The following is a 23,876-nucleotide window of genomic DNA, read 5'->3' on the forward strand; positions in this document are numbered from 1 at the left end:
TAGACCAATATAGTACATTGACAGTACATTTGCACTTCAAGCCTGCATTCAGCTGAGTCTTTGAAGTATATTAAGGTCTTTTTCGAAGTTACATCTTCCTATGGAATTTTCCAGATCTGTTCACATTTTTCATATATATGACTGTTTCAGTTCAGTACATGACTTGTTTGCCTGTGCCTTGCTCACATAGTCATAAAAATACCTTGTCACATTTTGGTTTACATTTACCATGTTCATCTCACTTACTTATTCTCTACTGATTAAAATCATAGAATCATAGAATCAGCCAGGTTGGAAAAGGACCTCTGAGATCATCAAGTCCAACCCTTGATCTAACACTGCTGTGGTTACCAGACCGTGGCACTAAGTGCCACATCCAGTCTCATCTTAAAAACCTCCAGGGATGGAGAATCCACCACTTCCCTGGGCAGCCCATTACAATGCCTGATTACCCTCTCTGTAAAGAATTTCTTCCTAATATCCAACCTAAACCTCCCCTGGCAGAGCTTAAGACCCTGTCCTCTTGTCTTACTGATGCTGCCTGGGAGAAGAGACCAACCCCCACCTGGCTGCAACCTCCTTTCAGGGAGTTGTAGTGAGTGATGAGGTCCCCTCTTCTTCAGACTAAACAACCCCAGCACCAGCTGTTCTACTGAGAAATTTTTGAATTCAGTGGTTACTGATTAGAACTCTTCAAATTGAACTAAGGTTTTGTTCTGAAGAGCAAAATGGTTCTGGCATCTACCTGGCAATTTTCATTCCAACTTCGTTTTTGTTTACCAATGCCTGCATAGCTGTGTCTTATTGGGGCTGTGAAGGCCTTTCTTTTACCAGCATAGTGACCTAGTTGAATGACCAGTGTTGACATGCTCTTGCATATGTACTTGATGAGATTTTTTGTCCCTTTAAGTACCCTGCATGCACTTGATGTGTGAAACCTTCTAAAATGTTCATGTTGGAAATCTTTACTATTTGTAGCTTAAAAAAAAACCCTTAATCTGTACAGGTCTAGTCAAGTACTTTACAGATTTTATTTACTTGTTCTGTCAATTCAGTAACACTGGAAATAAATTGGCAACAGAATGCTTATTAGCTAGTGGATTTATATACAGCTTTTAAACTGAACAGTCCTTTTGCTGTATATTTGTATGCTGATGGTTATATGCAGCTGATGAATTACTTGGTAAATAATAAAGGGTTTTGTTTTGCTTAGGGACCATCAAAGGTGCACCGTGGTTGGGGACATCTCTCTTGAAAAACTTGAATAAAAATATGCAGGGCTTCCAAGTCTAGACTTGCAAATACCATCCTTCAAAGAATAAAATGATGTCTTAAGAAGCAACTTTGGGTTGCTATCCTAAACTGAATATCCTTTGTTAATGCTTCTTGATTGTTCAGTGTATAGCAATGCACCACCACCTTGTCTGGGCAATTAAATGCATTTTTGGCTTAAAAATAAATAAAAATTTGACTAGGTACTTTTGACCTAGCCTGAAAAAAAGTTACAAGGTTTGTTTATTGCTTTTCAAACTTACTGATCTTTGTGGCTAGATTGAAGCAGTGCATCAAGTGTGAATGTGTGTTAGTTGTGGAATCTGTATCTTTGTGTTACTTTCTAGAAAACTCGGTGAAAAATTAAATCTTACGCTATTTCTTCCAAAGAGCTGAGCAAGCTGGCTTATAACTCTTTTGGACTATGGCATATTCCTTCTCCTTTCACTCTGGTCGTGTGGCTGTAGGAGACCAGAAGGGAAAGTTCCTGTTCATTTGCTGCTTGAATGTCTCTGAATATGCAGCTGGATGGTGAGTTGTGCTTCATCCAGAGAACTTTGAAATTAGAGAGCTGCAAATATGTCTTGTTTCAACTTTTCATTTTCAAACTCCTACACTTGCTGGAAAATCTCAATTAAAAAATGTAAAAATGATTAAGCAGCTGCTGATTAGGATGCAGGGCTGAATTTTGGCATTTAGTGAATTGAGAGTTAATGTCAAAATGGCATTCCATTTCAAGAGACTAATAATTGCTTTAGTTTCGTGGACACTCAGCTTTCCAAGGTCAGCTGGCTTTCCCAGATTCTTGATTCTGCAAGGTTTAATTCTCATACCTTATATGTGTCTGTCTTGAAAGAGCAAATCATGGAGGGGGGAAGGGTCTTTTCTGCAGGCAGTGATGTCATTAGACATCCCTGTTGGAAAGTAGTCTTGTTATAGATATGCCCAATATTACAAGGACACTGTTAGGTATTTTTATTCAGCCACATTTTCTTGGTGAAGTTAAAGTGTATGTAGATGTAGTTCTAAAAATGCAAGCTTTGCACCTTTGACTAAAAGCTGTGCTTGTGCTTTTAGTCAAAATTTTGTGCCAAACAAAACATAACAAGTTGGATGCTATCAGTGGAGTTTGACCAGTTTAAAGCATCTGTTCTTTTCAAGATAGTCCTGTTTTTGCTTCAGCTATTAATGTGATCACTGATGCTTTGTCTACCATTTTTCTGTTGTTTCTCATCAAAGAGTGCCTTAGGCGTTCACCATGTGCAGATATCTCAATCCAGCTTCTGTAAGAAGTGCAAAATTTTTGTGATGAAACATTCAGTTTTCTCCCCAAGCCTCACTGATTAACTAGATGGTTCTGATATTGCTGTTAATATTTCTACCTTATTCTGTCTGCCGTGGGTTTTTTTTCTTCTTGCATTTCATTGAAAAAGGCTCCAAAGTCGTGTTTCACACACTGTTCTGATCCCACATTTCCATGTTGAATATTCTTTAAGTGAAGATTATGGTCTGGATTTGAAGCTCCAGGGTTATTTTTTTTTTAATGCTTTTAATGCTTCTGAACATGTTTCAAAACCTTTTTGGTTTACATTTATTACATACATGTAACTGAGCATACTAAGGATTCAACAGTTTTCTTAGCCTTGTTAGCAGCCTTAATAGCTGACAGCTCAGGCATCCAGCTTTGAATTTGTCTCACTTCCCGTGCTGTTCACTTCTTTGTCAGTCTGTCAGAACAGACTAGAGCCAGCATGTTTTACGTGCCTTCAACTCATCCTACTTACCTCTCTTTGCTCTCTTGCACAGCTTGAAATACCCCATTATCTCTTCTAACCTTCCCCCAACCCAATGTTGGAGTTGCCAAAGTGCCACAAAAAGCAATTCTTTATGTTCTTGAACCTTCTCTGGTGTCATTGGTGAACTCCTCAAGGCAGAAATGGCTTCCTAATTAATGGAGAAATATAAGAAATTGAATAATCTGCTCCTTAAACTATAAGACGAAGTGCTTAAAAGCCCTATAGCTAAAAGAAAAAAAAAAGTGTTTTATTTTGGGGTGTGGGGTGTGTAACATGCAAAGTTTGATTGCACTCAGTGTTAGCCATTAGAGTTTTGTCAGTTGCTTTAAAAAAGATGTAGATGATAAGTCTGTATCCAATTGCTTTTGACTGCTTTAAGCTTCACTACATTAGATGGAAAGAATCTTAATTCCATTCTTGAATGCATGCAGTAAAAAGTGCTATGATTTTTTTTTTCAGCTGACCCACAGAAGAGGGTTGTAAGAGGGTCCTTTCTTTGTATTCTATCTGTGCAGCAGTAGTGCAGGGATAGATGGACCTTTTTTTATCCCATCACAAATGTAATGGAATTGATTTAAAAATATTTGCACCTTAACTAATTTACTAACTTGCCATTGAGTAATCTTCATACAACCTAGTTACTGTTTTCATTGCTGTATCATTTTATTATTTTTAAGATAGCGAGAAAGGGAGACTGGCAATTTTCTGTAAATGTCATGAAACACATCTCTGGAATACACATTGTTGATTTAAATGCTAAAAAAAATGACTCTTGAGTGCTAACATTCATCTCTGAATTCCCTCCCTTTCCCTTCTGTGTTAATTCCTGGAGAAGAGGAGACTCAGGGGGGTCCTTATTACTCCCTCAACAACTCAAAGGAGGTACAACTACCTCAAAGGAGGTTGTAGCCAGGTGAAGCTCGGCCTCTTCTCCCAGGCAACCAGCAACAGGACAAGAAGGCATAGTCTTAAGCTGTACCAGGGGAAGTTTAGGTTGGACATTAGGAAGAAATTCTTCACAGAAAGGATGATTAGATATTGGAATGGGCTGCCCAGGGAGGTTGTGGAGTTACCATCCCTGGAGGTGTGTAAGGAAAGACTGGACGTGGCACTCAGTGCCATGGTCAAGTTGACATGGTGGTGTTTGTTCAGAGGTTGGTCTCTGATCTCAGAGGACTTTTTCAACCTAATTGATTCTGTGATTCTGTAATTCTTCATGGTTCATTCTTACTGTTTCTCAAGTTGGAGAAAAAGGCTTTGCTGGTATTTGGATATAAATCCATAGGCAGACTTTGGCAATTATACGTGTAGCTCCTTCTGGAATCAAGTGCTTTTAGCACTTCGGAAACCTGAATGCACTCAAATGTGGAGGTACTGGTGTTCTCCTTACGTGGGACTCCTTTGTTCACTGTCATCTCCTTGTGAGATGGGCAGCCTGTTGTCCATATCTGGAGGTTTTAAACACAGGTCCTGGCTTCCCCCCAGGCTGCAGATGGCTCAGTGTGGGGGTACACTTTGTTCCCCTGGTGCAGGAAATTTCATCCTAAATAGAGATTCCTTTAGGTTTTGTTTCTGAATTTTCCTGCTTGAAACGAGAGAGACATATTTGAGCGCTCAAATTTTGCTGTTTACCTACAATTTGATGTACCTTGAATAAATTTATCTGAAAACTCTGGTTTTATCCATTTTCATCCCACACACAGATTAACGCGTGTATGTAGATGCCTTTCCAAGGGTGCAAAAACATGTTGTCTCCCGGCATTCAGTGGCAAATCCCAGTTTAGGTTGCAAATCAAAACGGAAAGAGCAGTGTTAACTTCTTTTTTTGGTGCATTGCCAGCGAGGGTTCTGCATCAGCATTTCATGGTCCAACATTTCCAATGTTTGTTTCTTTTCCCCCTTCCCCTATGTGTAAAATTTCAGCAGATTGTTATGCAAAACAGTTTTGTGTCTCAGTGTGACTGGGGAGACAGCTGTTCGGCCTAATGAGGAGTGCGAGCACCACGGTATTTCTGGTGATTGAGACCCACGGAGGGAGCAGGATGTGCGAGGCCAGGCAGCGGTGTGTGGTGAGGAAGTGCCACGCTGTCAGCTGGAAGTACACGCTCGGCTGCTCCCTATGACAAGATAAATGAGTTTTGCTGGGGTTTGGCGGAGGCTGAGGCTTTTTTGGAGAATGGTTGTAGCACACCAAACTCCCTGTGGGACGCACAGTTTGAAGTGTCATAAGACTGCTTCCTCTTTGCCTGTTTTTTTTTTTAATGTCCTACAATACCTGTCATCTTTTTGAGTTATTAAAAACCTAATGTCTTCTAGCATTCAATTAACATGGGGTCTGATGATCTTTTGTTGACACTTTTTATTAATTTAGCCAAGGGGATGTTAACCAGAGTTTTATCTGAAGACTAATACAAACAGAAATTAAATGTAGCCACATGAAAATATAGGGAGAAGGCTTTTAATTTTTGTGATATGGATGAAGTTAGAGAGGCAATACTTTTGAAAGGTTATCTGTGTATTGGCAGCTCTGTTAACTTCTTTCTTCCCACACAGACTTTGCTTCCCTTTCTTCTCAACTTCCCCCTTTATCTGGGCTGAAGTCCTGTTTTAGTTTATAAATAGAAAGTGGCTTTTCTTCTTGTTGCTATTTTGTTTTAATTAAAACAAACAAACACAAAAATAAGAAAAAAATTGATGAGATGCATCTATCTCACATTAATAGATACCCCAGTTTGGAATAGCAGAGGACACAAAACATGGTCTGTACTGTGTAAGATCTATGAGCTCAGCACTTGCTCATGTTTTTTTAAGTCAGTAGTGTTGTGCATATTTTTGAATTTACATGTATATGGTTTTTTAAATATGAACTCAATATGTTTCACTTTATTTAAAAAAAAAAACCAAAACAAACCAGCCAAAAAACCACTTGGTCTTTACTCAGATGACAATGAAGTGCTGATAACCCTCCCCAGAGTTGTCAGGTTTGTGAGAATGATACTGCTTTTGCCTCTCTTGACTTGTTGTTAAGTTACATAAAACTTCAAGTCTTGCAATCTTATTTTGAAAGTGAGATATATTTGAGAATTGAATCAAGTGTATCTACAGGTTGTCCTAGAAGAGTCTTGTTTCATTTTGTTAAAAGCACAGTGTCTGGGAAGTGTTATGTAGACATCCATATACTGTTTGCTTTGGAACTGGGACCAAAATCCCTGATCGTAAACAGTGGGTTCAGTAAAAAGTGCAAAGCTCTGTATGTAAAAGGCTGTTTCCATAGTCACGTGTGCTTGCAAATAGTGCACATCCCAGCCTGCAGTGCCTTACAGGGACAAACGGAGGGTGGACAGAGGGCTAAGACCACTTAACACCTTTAAAGTTGTCAGTGAAAACAGAGCAGCCTTCCCTTTCTCTTTCTGTTGCTTTCCCTGTTGCCAGAGAGCTACAGCAGAACTTAATTGCATTTTTATTTTACAAACTTTTTCTTTGTGTATGCAGTAATATCTGAATGGTTAAGCTGAAAACAGTACAGAAAAGGATTTTGTTATCTTTTAGGAGTCTTCATTTTACAGGAGCAGGAAGGGTTGAGCTTCAACCTAGGGCTGACATTCTGTTCTCCTGGCAATGGTTCTGAGTGTTTTAATTTTAAAAATGTAGTCAAAGAAACCATGTTTGAAAGTGATAAGTGATAAAGGAGAACCACTATGAGATCAAAGAAGCTGGAAAGCTGTTTAAAGTTTTGAAAAAGAAAGCACCCAAAATCGGAGGGTTATTTTAAGACAGTTTCACAATGTATTCCAGCTGTAATTGAGATGAAATGTGTGATGGGAAAACAGGTCAGATTTGTTTGTTGGCAGCACAATACTAAAGCACAGTATATTCACTCACCTGGAGAATTTTGTATGACTTGAATTCCTTATGCTGTTGTGTACAAGGAAGTCTCCCAATGTGTGTGCAAATTATGGAGATTGAGAAGAGAATTTTAACCTTAAGGTGTTGCAGCAGTATAGAATTAAGGGAAAGCTTGAAATATTTTTCTGAGGTATTTTGCAGCTTGGGTAAAGAAATAGTGAGAAGATAAATGCAGATGTTGGTAAGTTTAAAGGAGGTTGGGCTGGTAGAAGACAAGGTTGGTGCTAAGAAATGCCAACTGTGTTGTGCAGCAGCTCAAACTACATGAATGAGTTTTCTTCCCAAGTGCAAAGGTGCCTTATGAAAGAGATTTAGTAGTTGTAGCCTTCATGTATGTTTTAACTTCTAGACTTTTGGTTCATAAAGTACAGAAGATTAGTCAAAGACCTCTTGGTTCTTATTGTAATCATCTCCCTGGTAGCTTTGCTGCACTCTAATAATGCATTAGGAAACTTGGTATCATGAATAAAGTGGGCCTTCGTCCTAATTAAAGCTTAATTTGGTGTCAATTTAAATTAAGAGGCTTGCATAAACTGGTCCATTGTGACCTGGCTTGTGCTAATCTCAATCAGCAGCTTGGATAGGACAGGAATTCAAATTTCTGCAGAACAACAAAAGTGACAGTAACAACTGACAACTTAAATTAAAATTACTAAATTCTAAGAATTGACGTGCGTGACCCAAGTTACAAGATAGGTCATTAAATCAAATCTGTAGAAACAGAGTTGAGAAGCCTTCCCTAATGATTGTAGGGAGAGATAGAAATGCTTTGTTAGTACATTATGTGGGCAGAAAATAACTGGTTATGGATTGGGAATTCACACAATTACAACGAAAATAGTAGTACAAAAGCTTTTACTTGGTTAATATGAAGTAAAGGTAAAAGATTAAAAAAACCCACCATTGACTAATCATGAAAACTGTTCATTTGAGCCCAGCAGTATACTGTCTTCTGAAAGTATAAAATACAAAGATAATAAAATTCTAAAATAAAATTTATTATAAAATCTCTTCTGGAAGTAGTGTTTTGCACTTTCAGTTGCTACAAATATTGTCATAAGTCTTTCTGTGACTGCCCTTGTGCATTTATAGACATAATGGGTATAATTTGAAAGAACTGTATGATCGTCCTTCTTACTACTTTTTGCCATTTTTTCATCTGACTCTCAGACTTACCTGCTTGTAAAACAGGAATAGAAATCACAATTAGAAATTGTTAGATTGCTGTAGCTGTTGGCAGTGGAGTTATACTGGAGGCTCTGTGTGTGGATTACAGCATGTTTATGTGTGTGTACAAAATAGCTTTAGCTACACCTCATGTAGGTATTGGGACCTCCTCGGTGTCTGTGCAGGGAGTGACAAATGCCTGGGGTAGTTCTACAGAAGTCTTTGGATGGAAAGAAAAGGACTTGACTACTAGTCTCAAGGCACTTAAGAGGAAGAATTGTACTCTATGCTACAAATTCAGTTTGTGTTGTCTGATAACTACTGGACATTAGTGCAGAACTTCAAAAGTGAATTAAGGTTTCAAGACTGGACATGTTTAGCTCATATCAGGATCAGTGGAATATGAAAGATGCCTCCAGAGTGAGTCTCTAGTGTCGGGCTGCTTCTCTTAGCAATTGGGCCAGTCAGATTATTTTTAAAAAAATAAAATAAAAAAGACATATGTTAAAGGAAACACAGGAACAGAAACTACAATTTCTAAATCAGATGTTAGTTTAATAAAAAACTTTAGAGCGTAATGTCTTTCTCTTTACTTCTTATTGTTTAGCACTGTGACATCTGCAGTTTTCACTGTGGGAGACAATGTTGTTTCTGGTAGTGATGACCGTACAGTAAAAGTCTGGGATTTGAAAAACATGAGATCTCCTATTGCAACAATCCGTACAGATTCTGCAGTCAACAGGTAAGCGGATCTCTGAGTTACTGTTTTTCTTCATTCATGTCTTCTTAATTAATTCATAATTTCTTTCACCTGTGGGAGTGGTCCAGAGCTGAGACACAGAGGTTTAGACTGGACGTTTTTTTACTAAGAGGGTGGTCAAGTCCTGGAACAGACTTCCTAGAGAGATGGTCGATGCCCCAAGCCTACCAGTCTTGAAGAGGCGTTTGGGCAATATCCTTAATAACATGCTTTAAACTTTGGTCAGGCCTAAATTGATCAGGCAGTTGGAATAGATGATTGCTGCAGGTACCTTCCAACTGAAATAGTCTATTCTATTAATTCACTGAATATACATTTAATTTTAGTCCCTAAAATTGGAGTTGAGATTTGTAGGAATTTGAGAAAGGTCTGAAATGGTTTTGTAAAATGCTTGTGTAGTCAGCATTAATTTTCAGTAAATACATAGCATTGTTTTTCTGAGATTTTTGTATACGGGATGCAAATGTTAAGGCTTTTTGAGGATCTGGTACAATAGAAAGTACCTTAATGGTTCAATACTTTTTCCTCTTTCCATTTGTGAATTCTAATCAGGAAAAATCCAGCTGCATCCGTTCCCGTGAGCTTAAATTTGTGCTGTCAAGTTCTATTTGCCAGGCTCGTTGTTTTGTGCGTAACCTACTTTTGTCTCTTCTGTGCAGGATTAACGTATGTGTTGGCCAAAGAATCATCGCCCTTCCACATGACAACCGACAGGTCAGATTGTTCGACATGTCAGGAGTGCGATTAGCTCGGCTCCCTCGCAGTAACAGACAGGTAACTGGGTATTTATAGCTCTCAAGTACGTCTGCTCTTATTTCACACAAGGTTAAAAGCAGGATTTGGGCTCTCCAGCTTAAAAGCTGAACAAATGATGAACAACACTTGTCTAAATAAACGCGCTGTCGTTGGTTACTGAAAAGAACCAACATGCAAATATGAAACATTTTGAACTTTTTTATTGGAATTGCAAATAATGTTTCGAGTGCCTTTCATAATTTTTTCTCCTTACTAAAGTGAAATGGAAGAAGTGTGTAAGAGCCTTTCAGAGGAGTTTCAATGCCTTGATGTGAATTGTGTCAGGAAAGTGGCTCACTATGAGATATAACAGTGGTTTTCTTGTATTTGTGTTTTGGGGTTTTTTAATTACGCAGTTTAATTTGATATATATGCCAGGTTGGATGAGGCTTTGAGCAAGCTCGTCTGGTGGAAAGTGTCCCTGCCCATGGTAGATGGGTTGAAACTTGATCTATAAGGTCCCTTCCAACCCAAACCATTCTATGATTCCATGATGCAGAAGCAGAAGGAAAAAGTGGGGGTCAGTTTTGTGAGCTCACCTTTTACGATTTGGTGATAAATTTTAATTTTTTTTTCTTCCATGCTTATGCGTGTACATTCTTGATATTTAGTACTGCATAATAAAAAAGCCTTGCTGCGCCCATCAAGCTTTGTGCATTTGTGGTGCTATTTAGCATGGCAAGCATCACTAATAGAGCAAATTAGACTAAGTGAAATTAATTGATTATGCCACTTCAGTAGGTGTTTTTTGGATTGATTCAGCAGTTCTTGACAGAATTTAGGAAGGAGTTTTAAGACTTATTTAGTCTATTTTAGGATTTTTCTAATTTGGGGGGGTTTTTTAGTTCATTGTAGTCTTGAGGGGTTTTTTTGTGTGTTTGTGCATGTCTTTTTTTTTTTTTTCTTAGTAGTTCCATTCAGACTGACACTACTGAAACCATGGTCAGTTTATCTATTCATCTGTCTGTCTATCTGTCTATCTATTTATTTAATTTTTTAACTTAAATGTTGGTCAGAATCCTATTTCGGACACTTTTGTTACTATTGGACTTGAACTTGTCAGTGTGATATTCCTCCTGCTGTGGTATTATCCCTTCTGAATTATGAACATGATGGACACTTATTCTTGCAGGCTTGTAACAACGTATTTACCAGCAAGTAGTTCCATATTTAAAGATTGCTTTTATAAATAAAAATTCTGAAATCAAAATTCGATTTGCTTTTGCAAATAAAAGATAGCAAACACACCCTGGAAATCTCAAAAGTTTAGATGCACCTGTTTCTGTGCCTCTGTCCTCATTGATCCAGTGCTGGATCTCATCATTGTAAAGACTTACCTTGCAGATGAAGGTAACAGTGACTTTTAGGATTCTCAATAACTGTAAAAACTAGGATGAGCACTGGCAAGTTTGCCTTGCTGACGCAGAGGTTTCCCTGTGCCGTGTCGGTAACGCTGCTGTCTCCCGGCTGTCGCAGGGGCACAGGAGGATGGTGTGCTGCTCCGCCTGGTGTGAGGACCATCCCATATGTAACCTCTTCACGTGTGGGTTTGATCGTCAGGCTATCGGGTGGAACATCAACATCCCTGCTTTGCTACAGGAGAAGTGAAATCCTGAAGGAGTTTCTGCGTTTGTGTCGCCATGGACTTCTACACTTTGGCAGACTGCTCTGAACACTGGTCTGCTCCCGCTGTAAAAGCTCTTCCATAAGGGGAGGCTTGAGCAAATGTTGTTCTTGTTACCACATTGTGCACAGTTTGCATGAGTTGTACAGAAGATGTGATTTTTTTAAAGATTAGTTTGTCTTGTGTATGAACTTTTATATTTTGGCATCCACTGGTCAATATGTTCACTGTTGCATAGAGCACATAAATGTTCATAAGTTATTTAGCATTCAGTAGTTACACAGTAGGGCATTACATTTGTGACATAAATGTGAAACTTATGTAATTACTGTAGAGAGTGTATAGCAGTCTGTTATGTTTTTCCATGACTCTACATATCTGCCTTGTGTTAAAAAGAATCTGCAGGGCTAAAACTTTGAAATGAAGTGTGAATTTCACTAGTTGTATGATTGTAAACATTTTCCTGTTTGCATCTGATTTGGAATACTTTTTTTAGTGCTGCATTATAGTGCAACTTCAGCTCCATTTTTATTCCAGTTACTGGAGAAATATTAGATTTGAGAAGGAAAATGCAAGCAACTTGTAGTGAATATAGACTGCCAGGTTTATTTGTAATGCTTTTTGTACTTTTTCTTTTGAAAAAAGAAAAATATTTGTTCTGCCCTTCTTATATAAAGTGATTCTAAAACCTCATTGCATTTCATACTAGCAAAAATCCAGAATATTATAATTCTAATCACTGAATCTGGTCAAACAAATTCTGAAGCACTTTAGTTTATAGCTGTTGTTATAAACCGTTTATGAAAGTTTGACTTTACCAGTGAATGTGAGCTGACCTTTGTAAGAAGGATTACTTCTTTTTGGTGATCTGCCCAGAAAGGAAATAGGGTTTTTTGGGGTGGTGTTTTTGTTCATGTACCTACAGTGAACATATTTTTAATTGTGTTCACTTCCCATATTTTTATTTTGAGCCAGCAATACAAAGCAAATGAGTACTACCTCAAAAATGAATGTTGGTCAAGATGCGTCGAATCTCTCTGTAGCCTAGAAAAAAGCACTTTTGGTCTCTGCCTGAAGTACTATCTCTGACACGAGAGGAAAGACAATCATGCTACATGTGATCCTTAAGGTAATTAACACTTAAAGCTAGTGGAGCAATACAGTCAGTAATCATCTGTTACCTTTCTGTTCTAGGACGACAAGGGCTGCTGCAGTCCCTGTCCGGTTCCAGAAGGGGATAATTAACACAGGTCTCCTTTCTTTCTTCCAAATGATCTTACTCTGGTTTTGCTCTTCGCTGTGCTTGGCTGTTTTTTGCACTGGCAGTGGGGTGTTACACTGCAGCTGCTGCTGATGTAAGTAAATGCAGGTGGCAGCTGATGTCTTCAAAAGAACAGAAAGGCTGCTTCAGACAGACACCTCTTTTTGGCTAAAGGGAGATGCTGCCCCTATAACTGTCTGACATATCACAGTATAATATGAAGGGTGAGGGTAAGCCAAGAGTACACTCTTACAGTGGGAGTCATGGGGTTTATGGTGGGTTGGCAGAAGTATTAGGAACGTTTTGTCTCATCGTTATGATTTTGTGAAACTGCAGCTGTGCTCATGTCCTCTACAGCACTGTTTATAATGACATGAAGACAGATGTGTTAGCTGGTTCTGTTAACTAACATATATATGGCATGGGAGTGCAATGGGATTGGATGATGAATGCATCAGTGAGGAACTGTAGGAAAACAGGGGTCCTAGACATAGTTTTGGAGTGTAGCATTAAGGAAGCTCAAAATATTTAATGGAGGATATATATGCAGTATCTGTACAGTACAGGTCATCATAGTAGTTTGATCCCTTGTTTTTTTCTTTTGTGGAGTTTGGGTTGTTTTTTTTTTTTTTTGAGATACAAGATACATACACAGCTGTGCTGAAGTAATCTTAAATACCAAAACCAGTGAGGTTGCACAAAGTAGCTGCAGAGTTTTAAGTCTTCTGCTGATAAAAGTTAAATGATGGTGTCAAAGTTTATTTTCACTTTTTTTTTCTGGGTTTTTAACTCTGGGGTAAAGCCGTTTGATGTTGAGTTACAGGTTTTATTCCTTAAGAAGACAAGACTCATTTTCTTTTAGTTGGTGACAGGAAGAATTTTACAAAGGTTTATGCTGTTTAAAAATAGAGAGAAAAATGTCTGGCCAGTTAAAGCAGTTTCTCCAGCGTGGCCTGCATGTAGTATCTTGAGCAATGGCTGTCCTTTATTACCTGAGGTGGGGGGAGAGGCTCACTGGTTTTGGTCCTGCTATACTAAAGTGTCTGTTTAAGCTTCTCTAATACATATGTAATACAGGACCACTGGACTCTATGCAGTTTAATCATCATTGCTGCAAACTTTTTATATCACCAGAGGGACCGTCCTCTGGTACCAGGAATGGGTTATTACATTGTTTCATTTTGAAAAAATCAAGCAAACAAGGTGCTAGAGCCACGTTCTTATGAGCAGGCTAATACTTAAATCAGCTGAACACTTAACTATCACGTAGCTTAATTTTATATGCTGTACTGAAGGGTAAGCAGAACTGCCATTCCCCTTGAAGCAAAACATGTGAGCCGTGGTGAATAATACAACATTGACTTAATGTGTGGAAAGCATTTCATGGCTTTTAATGTTCTAAAGAGTGTTTTTCAGCACTGAACAATGTCTAGCATTTCATAAAATGGAGGAGAGTTGCAGTTACAGTTTCAGTATTGTGCAGAATTTCACAGAAAACTCATCACTGGGCAAAACCAAGCTTCTGTGTCTTTCTCTCAAGCAATGCACATCAGTTTTCACAAAGTTTGTGTATAATATAGAGTCAGACAGATCTGGAATGAAACATCTTATTTGTTGCCTAAATCTGTGAAAACTACCTTTTGGGGAAAAAAATTTATAAGTTATGTGGAACCACTTTTTATTATTCTGCTAATTTGTTTTTAGATGTAAAATGTTTTTCTTCATTACAATTCAAAATGCATTAAAACATTCAACAATTTTTTTTTTGCAAGTTGCTGTTCTTCTGTGTTGCATTAAGGTTGGTGTCAGTATTTCACTTTGTTAGTAGTCAAAGGATCTTCCTATCCACATTCCACTCTTTTTCACTCAAAAAGATTGTTTCTGAGGCATTGATGAGCACAGCTCCTCTGGAAGAGAGGGACAAGGCTGTTTACTACAGCAGGAGTTCTGTAGTGCTAATGATCATGCTGCCAGTAAGGTGTCTAGAGTGAAAAGGTACTCAGGCCTGCATTTGTACTGTCTTCTCCAGTTCTGTATGGAAAGAAATTGTAATTGCGTTTTGTTATGCAAAACTGTCCATGAGACTTTTCACAGTGCTGTACAAACTGACATTTTTAAATGAAATCTAAAGCAGGTTTTTTAATATGGGGTTTTTTTTATATGTTTAGACTACAGCAAAAGTGTTGCAAAACTACTCTGGTGGAGAAACCCCACCATCATTTTATCTGTAGGTTAAAATAAATGATGGTTGATCCCATATTCTGAACAAAGCCTTGTAGTGTTGAAATAAAACCCAAAAACTTGGTGTTGTAGAAGGCCATGCCCTTGGGTTTCAGAAGCCAAAACCTGGTCAGTATCTGACTTTGCTTTAGGTGCACCATATTTTCCTTTGATGTGCTCTAGGATCCCTCATTGCCACATTTGGAATTAATCAGGGATGCTGGGAAAATAAAAGAACAGAGTTACAAGGTGGCACAGGTGACATAAGGGCTGGATTGAGATAGAATGCCAGTCCCTGGGCTTTAGATGATTTTAACTGAGGGATTCCAATCAAGACAGGACTTACTGTCAACTGGCTTAAACTTTTTTTTTTTTTTAAACCAGTGAGTAAATAGCACTAAGTTGTTTCAGGATATCTGTGTTTAAACTCACAGATGAGCTGCAGGAGAACCACTCTGTCATGCACCATGGTTTGCTCTTTAGGCCAGTCTAGAAATTATATTTAATGCTCTTTTGAGACCTGAGTGTGTCACTGAAAAATTATTCAGTCTTGTGATATTTTATTTTTAAGTAATGTTACCTTTTCTAATTCCCACAGGTCAGAGTTTTCGGAACATAACTAATCTGCAGGAGCTTGCAGAGTAAATCCTATTTAATTTAGACTGTAAATCCTGGTCAAAACATACCAATGACTGGGAAAGGTGTCATACTGGAGCGGTGTGGGATTCTGCAGATTTGCTGCTTGTCAGGGTCCTCAGAGTGAGAATATTGAGGAGTATCAGGAGGGACTGTTTCTCAGAGGTACAGAGGTGAGGCTGGCGAGCGTTTGCAGCATTGAACCCAAGTGCCTGAATTAGCAGCTTGGTCGCTTTGTACAATTTTGGGGAGTTTCTGAAAGGTGGTTCAGCGTGCCATGTAAAATTAGAATTCAAGCATTCAGATTTACTGCTGAAAAATGGAAGTGGTGCAAAGTGTTGGTGATGGTGTGTACAATAGAAGGGAGTTACAAGTAGGAAAAACAAAAGTTCCGACTTGAACTGCTTTGAAAATGGAAATTTGTTTTCTGTCTGGCTGGCAACTGCTGCGCAGTGGAATGACAGCAGTGTGTGTTAATCGTGCTGCTTGACTCTATTTGAAGCTTCATTTCCAGCTGTTGAAAATGCACAGCTCCACCTGCTTCCGCCAAAACTTGACACACTGGGTATTTGCTCGTGTTTAGCATTGATTTTGTGTGGGTCCCTTCTCCCATTTGTATTTGTCTAATAAGACTCAAAGAATGGTTTGGGTTGGAAAGGACCTTTAAATGTCATCTAGGCCAACCCCCTGCAATGAGGAGGGGCATCTTCAACTAGACCAGGTTGCTCAGAGCCCCATCCAACCTGACCTTGAATATTTCCAGGGTCAGGACATCCACCACCTCTCAGGGCAACCTGTGCCAGTGTTTCATCATCAACACAAGTGAAGTTTTTAAAAAACTTCTTACTTATATGTAGTCTAAATTGACCCTCTTTTAATTTAAAGTCATTACCCCTTGTCCTATTATAACAGGCCCTGCTAAAAATTTTGTCTCCATCTTTCATATAGGCCCCTTTCAAGTGCAGAAAGGTTCTGTATTTTAAGCTTGAGCAGTCTGAATTGACTAGGGAATCTCTCTAGCTGAGCCAAAATAGAGGCATCCAAATGTATAGATTACATCAGAGAGGTGCTGCTGTGTTTTCAGTAGGGTCTTAGTTCTGGGAAAGGCCAAACTGTCCTTTCCTTCAAATTTTCACCTTGCTGAGATGTCAAAATTTGACATCCTCCTTCACAAATCCAATGGGAAAAAAAAAAATTGGCTTTAGTGATCAAACTTCTGACTCCAGTTGGCCCCAATGACTTTTGGTCAAAGTATACACCTTAAATACAAAGAGGATCAGTCTTACACAGATGTGGCATTTTTATGGAAAGGAGAATGAATAACTGGCTAACTTCATCAAATTAATGTTCTAAACTTATGTGAGTTTAGCATTTAATACTTTTGTTCAATTTTTTCCCTTAATGTGCTTATTTGGATAAAGGCAGAAATCTGATCTCAATTTTCTTGTTAGTTTTTTTAAACCTTATCTAAATCTTTGCTGTGTCACTGGGATCAGCTTTGTACAGACTCAAACCCAAACCTGAGTATTCTGTGGGACAATGTGTGTCCTCTGAGGCTGTAATCACTGAGCATATAGGAAGGTGAGTAATCCCAATGGTAAGAAAGAGTAAAACCTTACACAGCACACAACAAACAGCACTGAAATCAAGTTGATGGTATGATAAAAACTTGAAGTACAGGATTAAGTATTAGAGAGAAGGGAGAGAAATGAAGGAAAGGCAAAACTTCTCAGCGGCACTTTAAGGGTAGAGGGAGTAGCGATGATATCATTATTAATTAAGATTGTTTTTCAGTGTGGATAATTGCAGGACATGTTATTTTGGCCTTTTGTGTTTTATGGAGCTTGTGAAAACTGTCTCTGCCAGAAGGCTGTCAGAAAGTTGGATGCTGTCATTGAGTGGAGCCACCTTCAGAAGTGCTGAGCTCCCATCAGTGTCCTGCGCAGTCTGGCGGGTGGTTAGTAGCTTGGAAAATCAGATTCATAGGTCTAAATATGGATCTAGAAACTTCATTTTAGGTGCCTGTTTTTGAAAACGATACCCTAATTTTGTATATTTTATATTGCGGCTGAATTAATGAGCTGAAAAGTTCTTGGACACAGATGCATGGTTTACTGAAATATAAGAAAACCAGAGAGATGATTTTCCCTCCCAAATTATATAAGGCTGCGTGGAGTTTACTGTTGGAAAACTGGAGCTACATTGCATCAGTCCCAGATATAACTACTTACTAATCACTGAATAAACACTTTCAGATGATCATTTTTCATCTTGCAAAAATCTTACCCAAGCAAATGTCATAGTGTGAGCTTTCCGTAGCAAAGGCAATTGCAGGATGAGCTGAAAATATATGTATGTATATATATTAAAAAAAAATTTAAAGATCCCCCACATTTCTGCCCATATCAGCAAAACTGAGGAAATCAAACCTGACTGTATATCTGTATGTGGCTCTGACCATTCAAACTGATGCTGTATTTTTGTGAAAATGTGAGGTTTTGGTTAGACCTCTCCTGTGCTGACCTACTGGATGCCCATCTGCAGATGAGCTACCAAGGGGCATCCTTGATGTCTGAAAACAAGTGTAAGAACAGCAGGTCACAGAGGAGGTACGTACATATGTGTCCAGACAGTTTTTGACCAGAAAATACAACTCCCTTGAACTGAGCAAGTCCACAACGTTTATTTACCTTGGCGCAGGCACAGGACCTTGACCTCGCATGTCAGTTACTGCATCTGAAATGGCATCAAATGAAACTTGATTGTAACTTTTTGTACCAACAATAGGTGGAGCCACATGGAAATAAAGTGAAGGGTTTTGCCTTCCACAGGTGTTCAGGCCAAACAGGAGCAGGTGTACAGAAATCAGGAGGAAAGAGCCTGCTTTTACACCAGATTGTTGGAAGAGAAGGGACCTGAGAAGCTGTGTGCAGAGCCGAGGGTGCACTGTTCTTCCCCAGGACTCCTGTTGATCCCAGGAGTACCCGTTTTTCGGAGAGAGGCATTTTTAAGAATGCCTTCAAGCATTTACACAGACTCTTTCCTATTCAATCATAGACTCACAGAGTTGGAAGGGACCCCTAAGGATTATTGAGTCCAACTCTCAATACTTGGACATCATTTGTCCACATTAAAACCTGGAATTATGTTCCTGATGCTCAAGGCAGCCATTGTAGCAAAGCCTGATTTTGCAGTTAGAGAATAACTAGGCTGGAAGGGCCTCCTATATCTACCTTTTAAATGCTGAATTTTTTCTTATCTTTTTCTTGCTCAACTGCAGCATCTCCCTTATTTCATGAAGGCTTGTGTTTGCACTAGTATTTTTAATGATTCCGTTTATTTTGTCAAACTAGTATCTTCTTTTGAAAAACATACTGGCAAGGTCTGCAATGAAGCAGCTGTAAACAGATCAACTACAAACAGTGCATTAAAGGAAGGTTTAAGACCAAGAGCCAGTTAGAGCTGTATCCCTGCAGAGATGAACTGTGGTCCACATAAAGCCAGCAGTCATGAGAAGAATATGAATATCAGCAGGCAAGACCATCCAAAATCTTGAAGTTTTGCTCTGCTGGAAATAGAGACAGATAGAGCTAATTGTGGAGAATAGAGCCAGCAAGGGAGTACTGAGAAAAACACCCTGCAAGCACAGCATCCCAAGGGTTGCTCCTGCTCCACAGCTGAAGCCATTAGACAGCAAGCAGATGCTCACAGACACACACAGATATTGGAGGCTTCTCCTTCACATTTTTTCAGGCTCCTCAGAACTTTGCAAGTTCCCTCTTTCTCCTTCCACCTCTTCACACCAGCCTTTTGCACTGTGCCGGGCTGTGTGGGAGCCACGGGGGCAGAAGAATGTGGAGAAGAATAACAACGGATTTACAAAGAGTATTGGTATCACGAGGCACTGGTTAAAAGTGTTTGTTTGGAAAGGTATTGAGTGCCTGTAATTGCCAGGGAACAGGTTAGGGGGGGCATCCAAGAGACTGGGAGAGAGGTGGGAGGAAGCAGCTGCAAAGGGCCTTGCAGTGAAAACAAGAACCTTGTGAGGTCGTGCAGCCTTAAAAAAAAAATAAAAGAGAACAACTTATGATGTTGCAGAGCTTTTAAAGAGATGTTTGATATGATCAGAGGAGAATGCCATTTCGAGCTGTATCATATGAAGCCAAAGGAAAGGAGTTTACAGTAAGTTGGGGTGTGACCGGAACCATCATTTTAGTTTGGCTGAAGAGGGAAAGGTAGAGATTCACTGATGATGTAAAATAACATAAATAAAAAAGTCCAGAACTAAACTCTGAAATAAAGGTGACATCTAAGGGTGATACCAAACTTATGGAGAAGCAGTTGTCCTCTACTTCAGTATCAGCTGAGAGCTGGGAGAGATTAATTCAACAAGAATTTGGGTAGAAGTAAAAGTTCTGGAAAGAGGTGGCTTTATGAGCCATCAGTCTACAAGCTCAGCTGGTGTTTGCAAAGAGACTGATGACAGGGCCCTGTGGTGCTGCAGAAGTACCATGTCCAACATCCCTCAAGAGCTCTGCAGGAGTGGCAGGGCTGGGGCTGGTGGCTGTGCAGAGGGCTGGAACAAGGACCCCAAGGAAGGGCACATCAGCTCTGGCATGAGATCACAAGAGAGGGTGAGAAGGTGTGAAGGTGATGGGCTTTAGTCACTGAGGTGAGCGGAGGTGTTAGAAGATGAAAAAATTGACTTAAGTCAGTGTCTGTGAGAGAAAAGAAGAACAGGCTGTGGGACGGGGAGGGTGACATCATATTTTTGCCCTACTTTTCTTTTGGAGGAGCTGATGTGATCCAGAGCAGTGAGCAGGAACACCATGTATTTGAGGAGGACTCAGCTGAGGCTGTGGGCGCAAGTCTCAGTTCAGGCAGATCCTGACTGGTGGTGTCACAGGTTGAGAAATCAGGTTCATGTGAGTTTTAAAAAAAGACACACTTCCCTGAACTCCTAGATTTGTCTTACAGCTGAAGTTTGAGAAAGATTGGAATAATTTCTGCCTTACCAAAGAGGCCACAGTTTCTATTACTGAATACAAGAGACTTTGCCCAAAGGTTGAGCATTTGATATAGTAATCTCTCTGTGAATAAGCTCTCCCCCAACAAGATACTGTGTTTGCAGCACGGCTGCACATTGCCCCGAGTGCTCCAGGAACACTGTTTAGTGTTAAAGGTACCTAAGTGCCCTATTTGTTGGGCTCTTTGGTGTCCAAACGTGCTCTGTTTCTTCCAAGCCCCATCCCTCCATGCCGTGCTGTTGGCCTCAACAAGCCTCCAGCAATCAAGTGTTTGCAAGAGTCTCATCTACTCGTTTGGGTTTTTACCTTGAACCACCTACAACTGTCTTTGAAATATAACTTATTTCTGCTCTCCCACTAAAAGCCACAGCCACTGGGATGTCTCCTTCCACTGTCTTTCTCCCCCTTGCTGAAAAAGGTTTTTTTTTTTCACTGTCTCAAAAGTGACTTGAGGGGACAGAGAAAGGTAAAGCCAAACACATGAACAAGTCCCCGTCAGGCTTTTTCCTAAGCAGCTTCTGTGATGCCACAACCAAGCTGCTCTGTCAATAGCCTTTATATTTGTTTTCCCATACTGAAGGCCATAGATTAATTTATCTGGAGGTCCACTCCACCTTGCAACACAGCCTTGTGTTATACTTGATAAGATGTAGAGCTATTTTAATGCAGCTTAATTTGATTGTGATCTTTAGTTAATGTCCTTTTGATTTTTTCCTCTAACCTGTTTTCCTGAAATTTACAAGTATAAAATCATAGGAGAAATGGTATCTAACTTCTGATCCACTTTGTTAATATGCTGATTACAAGTATTTAAAGTTATCTCCTCTTCTCCAGCTGCAACAGAACAAATGACCTCTAAACACCATCAGTCTTGCCAAAAAGTTACAGAGCTTTTGCTGGAAATAAACAATGTCAAAATGCAGATGGAGACCTTGATCCTGCAAGTCATTTGTGTAAATCCAGCTGAGCTCGGTGGAGCCCTATCAAGGCATAGATTTTCAGTCCTGTAGTTCCATCAACTGTGCAAGCTTTGACTTGAAGAAACTGCCATAAGGTGGGTAATTTACAGAAAAAAATTGGTATTATGATTTTTCTGCGGGTGGTAGGTAGTTTCCCTCTCTGTGGTTAGAGGCAACTCTAGTGCCTCCTCTGAGGACCTGTGGAGGGGCAGTTAGAAGATGAATGGGAGTGTGCAGTTTTTAGCACCCGAATGCTGGAAGGAAGGAAGCAAACAAGCAAGCTCCTTGCCCCAGGGAATCTGACTATCTGGGCAGCGGCGACTTGAAGTGATGGGGCTTGTCTACTGATTTTAGGTCTACAAGATACCTGTGAGTTGCCAGACTTGCAAGTGAGCTCTGGCCATCAGAGCTCACTGCAGGCACAGGGACAGTGTTATGTGCTCACTGAGTGATTGGCTCTTGCAGATGTGTTGAGAATAACCCTTGTCCAAGGGCTTTACACTGCAAATGTGCTGCATGCCAAGAGCCCGGGCCATTTTTCCATGTAATAGAGCCCATCTCTTCTCTATGACGCTGATTTTGTACTGATGTACCTCCGTTAGCCAACATCAGCTTTGCATGGGGCATCTGAGAGCAGAGACAGATTCTTTGTCCTATTTGTGAAGAAAACAAGTCTTTTCTTCTTCATTAGGAATGGCTCTGCAGGGAAAAGATTGAGTTTCCTGTCTGTATGCTCCCTGGTCCTTTCAATGTAAAGATCCTATTGTTTTAAAAATGCGATTCTTCGGGAGTCAGCACACACTTAAAGATGTTAAATGAGGACATTTCTGACACTGACCCTAGAGCTCCGTAATTTAACAAATAATCTGCCAGACTGAATTCTTAATTTTTGGTGGTTATGTTCCATTTTTTTTCCATTTAACTGATTTTCAAACGGTAAATCAGCTCCAATCTCTGTAAAAACCTGGAGCAAGAATGAAAGAAATGTTCTGGCTGTTTAAGGGCAACAGGTACATGCCATATTTGTGCCGGAACGTGGTGTTTGTCAGTGCCTGGTGGCCGCCAAACCATCTCTCCTACTCATGTCAAAGACTTGTTGACAAACCATTAGGTGGGCATATTTGGGATCACCACTTCCAGCCGCCCCATCCACCCTTCCTGGAGCCCCTGGCTTAGGGCTGGGGAGACCAATTTCAATGTTCACATGATGTGTGCCCTCATCTGACGGCTCTACCCAAGTTCTGCCCTGTTGCTAATGCACCTGCCTTATTTTTCTTCCTTCAAAAAAAAAAAAAAAAAAAAAAAAAATTCGTATCACGTGTGTTTACCAAAAGCTCTTCCTGGGTGAGCAGAGCTGCAGGCCCCAGGTCTTTCCCAGGGAGGAATGTTTAGGCACACGGGGATGTGTCGTTAGGAATAAATGCCAGCAGAGGGCACGCCAAGATATGCAGATGGAAAAAAGGTAAAATTGTGTCTGTTTGTTTTGTCTGAGGAGTTAAGCAAAACTCTGTTGGTTCATAATTCATGTGCCTGTAGGACATTATAAGGGAATATAATTGGTCGTTCAGGGCAGTGGTGGTCTTTTGCTTTGAAAAAGCAATCAGCAAAATATCTTAAAACATCTATGAATGTAACATGATTTTTAGATGTGCTGATGGAAAGAAAAGAGTCTCCCTTCCCCTGGCTCACCTGGTCCCCTTCCACTAACTTTTCCTCCAGCACACTTAGAGGCAATAGTGCAAACATACTTTGGCCGTTTTAAAGGCACATAAGCTTTTTAGTTTTTAATAAATACATCTCTCATTTTTATGTCATTTGAATTCAGCATAGATTAGCTTGCTTCTGAAGTGCCCTTGCAATTCAGGGCTGGATTTACACTATATCAGTTTGTGGTGTGAGTTGTTCTCTAGCTTGTGTGCTACTCTGGGTGGGACTGTGCACATCCAACACCCAAATGTGAAACTTCCTGGGGAATAGAATATCCCCACATGTCTGTGCAACAGCAGATGCAAGCAGCTGGCTTGCAACCACCTCCAAAAGAAATATTGATAACTGCTATTAATACATTGGCTGTAATTTTAAATTCAGCAATGGATGGCTCTGCCTAAAGGACCCCATGGAAAGCCATTGAGTCCAGGTTGTCCTTGCCTTCTGTGTCCATGGGTTGGGAGCTTTAGATGGGTGCTTGCCTTCTGCTGCACCTCCACTGCTGCTGGTGAGACCAGGTGGTGGTGATGGGACCAGGGGCTGGTGGGATGAGGTGCTAAGATGACTCCATGGCCCAGACCAACCCAGGAGCAAGGGAGTTGATGTGGGTGGAGAGGGAATGAAAAACGTGTAGCACTTAAAAAAAGAAAACTGTAAGCTTGTTTTTTAAAGTATTTAAAGATAGTAAAATGTTTTAGCTAATGAGGTAAATTGTTTAATCAGTCTCCTGCACTTTTGTTGCTCAT

The 23,876-nt window shown here is 39.9% G+C and overlaps 1 protein-coding gene across 2 annotated transcripts in view; it reads left to right on the forward strand.

Annotated features, from left to right (window-relative positions):
- The window catches only part of WDR37 (WD repeat domain 37), a 45,078-nt gene extending 30,735 nt beyond the window's left edge, over positions 1-14,343 (forward strand). For both annotated transcript variants that reach the window (XM_027720755.2, XM_027720756.2), the window contains 3 exons: positions 8,749-8,883; positions 9,561-9,675; positions 11,173-14,343. In XM_027720755.2, coding sequence (XP_027576556.1) covers positions 8,749-8,883; positions 9,561-9,675; positions 11,173-11,304 — 382 coding nt within the window. In that variant the 3' untranslated portion in view covers positions 11,305-14,343. The remainder of the gene's footprint in view (positions 1-8,748; positions 8,884-9,560; positions 9,676-11,172) is intronic.
- The last annotated feature ends 9,533 nt before the right edge of the window (positions 14,344-23,876 follow it).

The sequence above is a fragment of the Pipra filicauda genome, unplaced genomic scaffold (assembly GCF_003945595.2).
Source record: "Pipra filicauda isolate LSUMZ 115617 unplaced genomic scaffold, ASM394559v2 scaffold94_size2452230_pilon, whole genome shotgun sequence".
Taxonomy (NCBI): Eukaryota; Metazoa; Chordata; class Aves; order Passeriformes; family Pipridae; genus Pipra; species Pipra filicauda.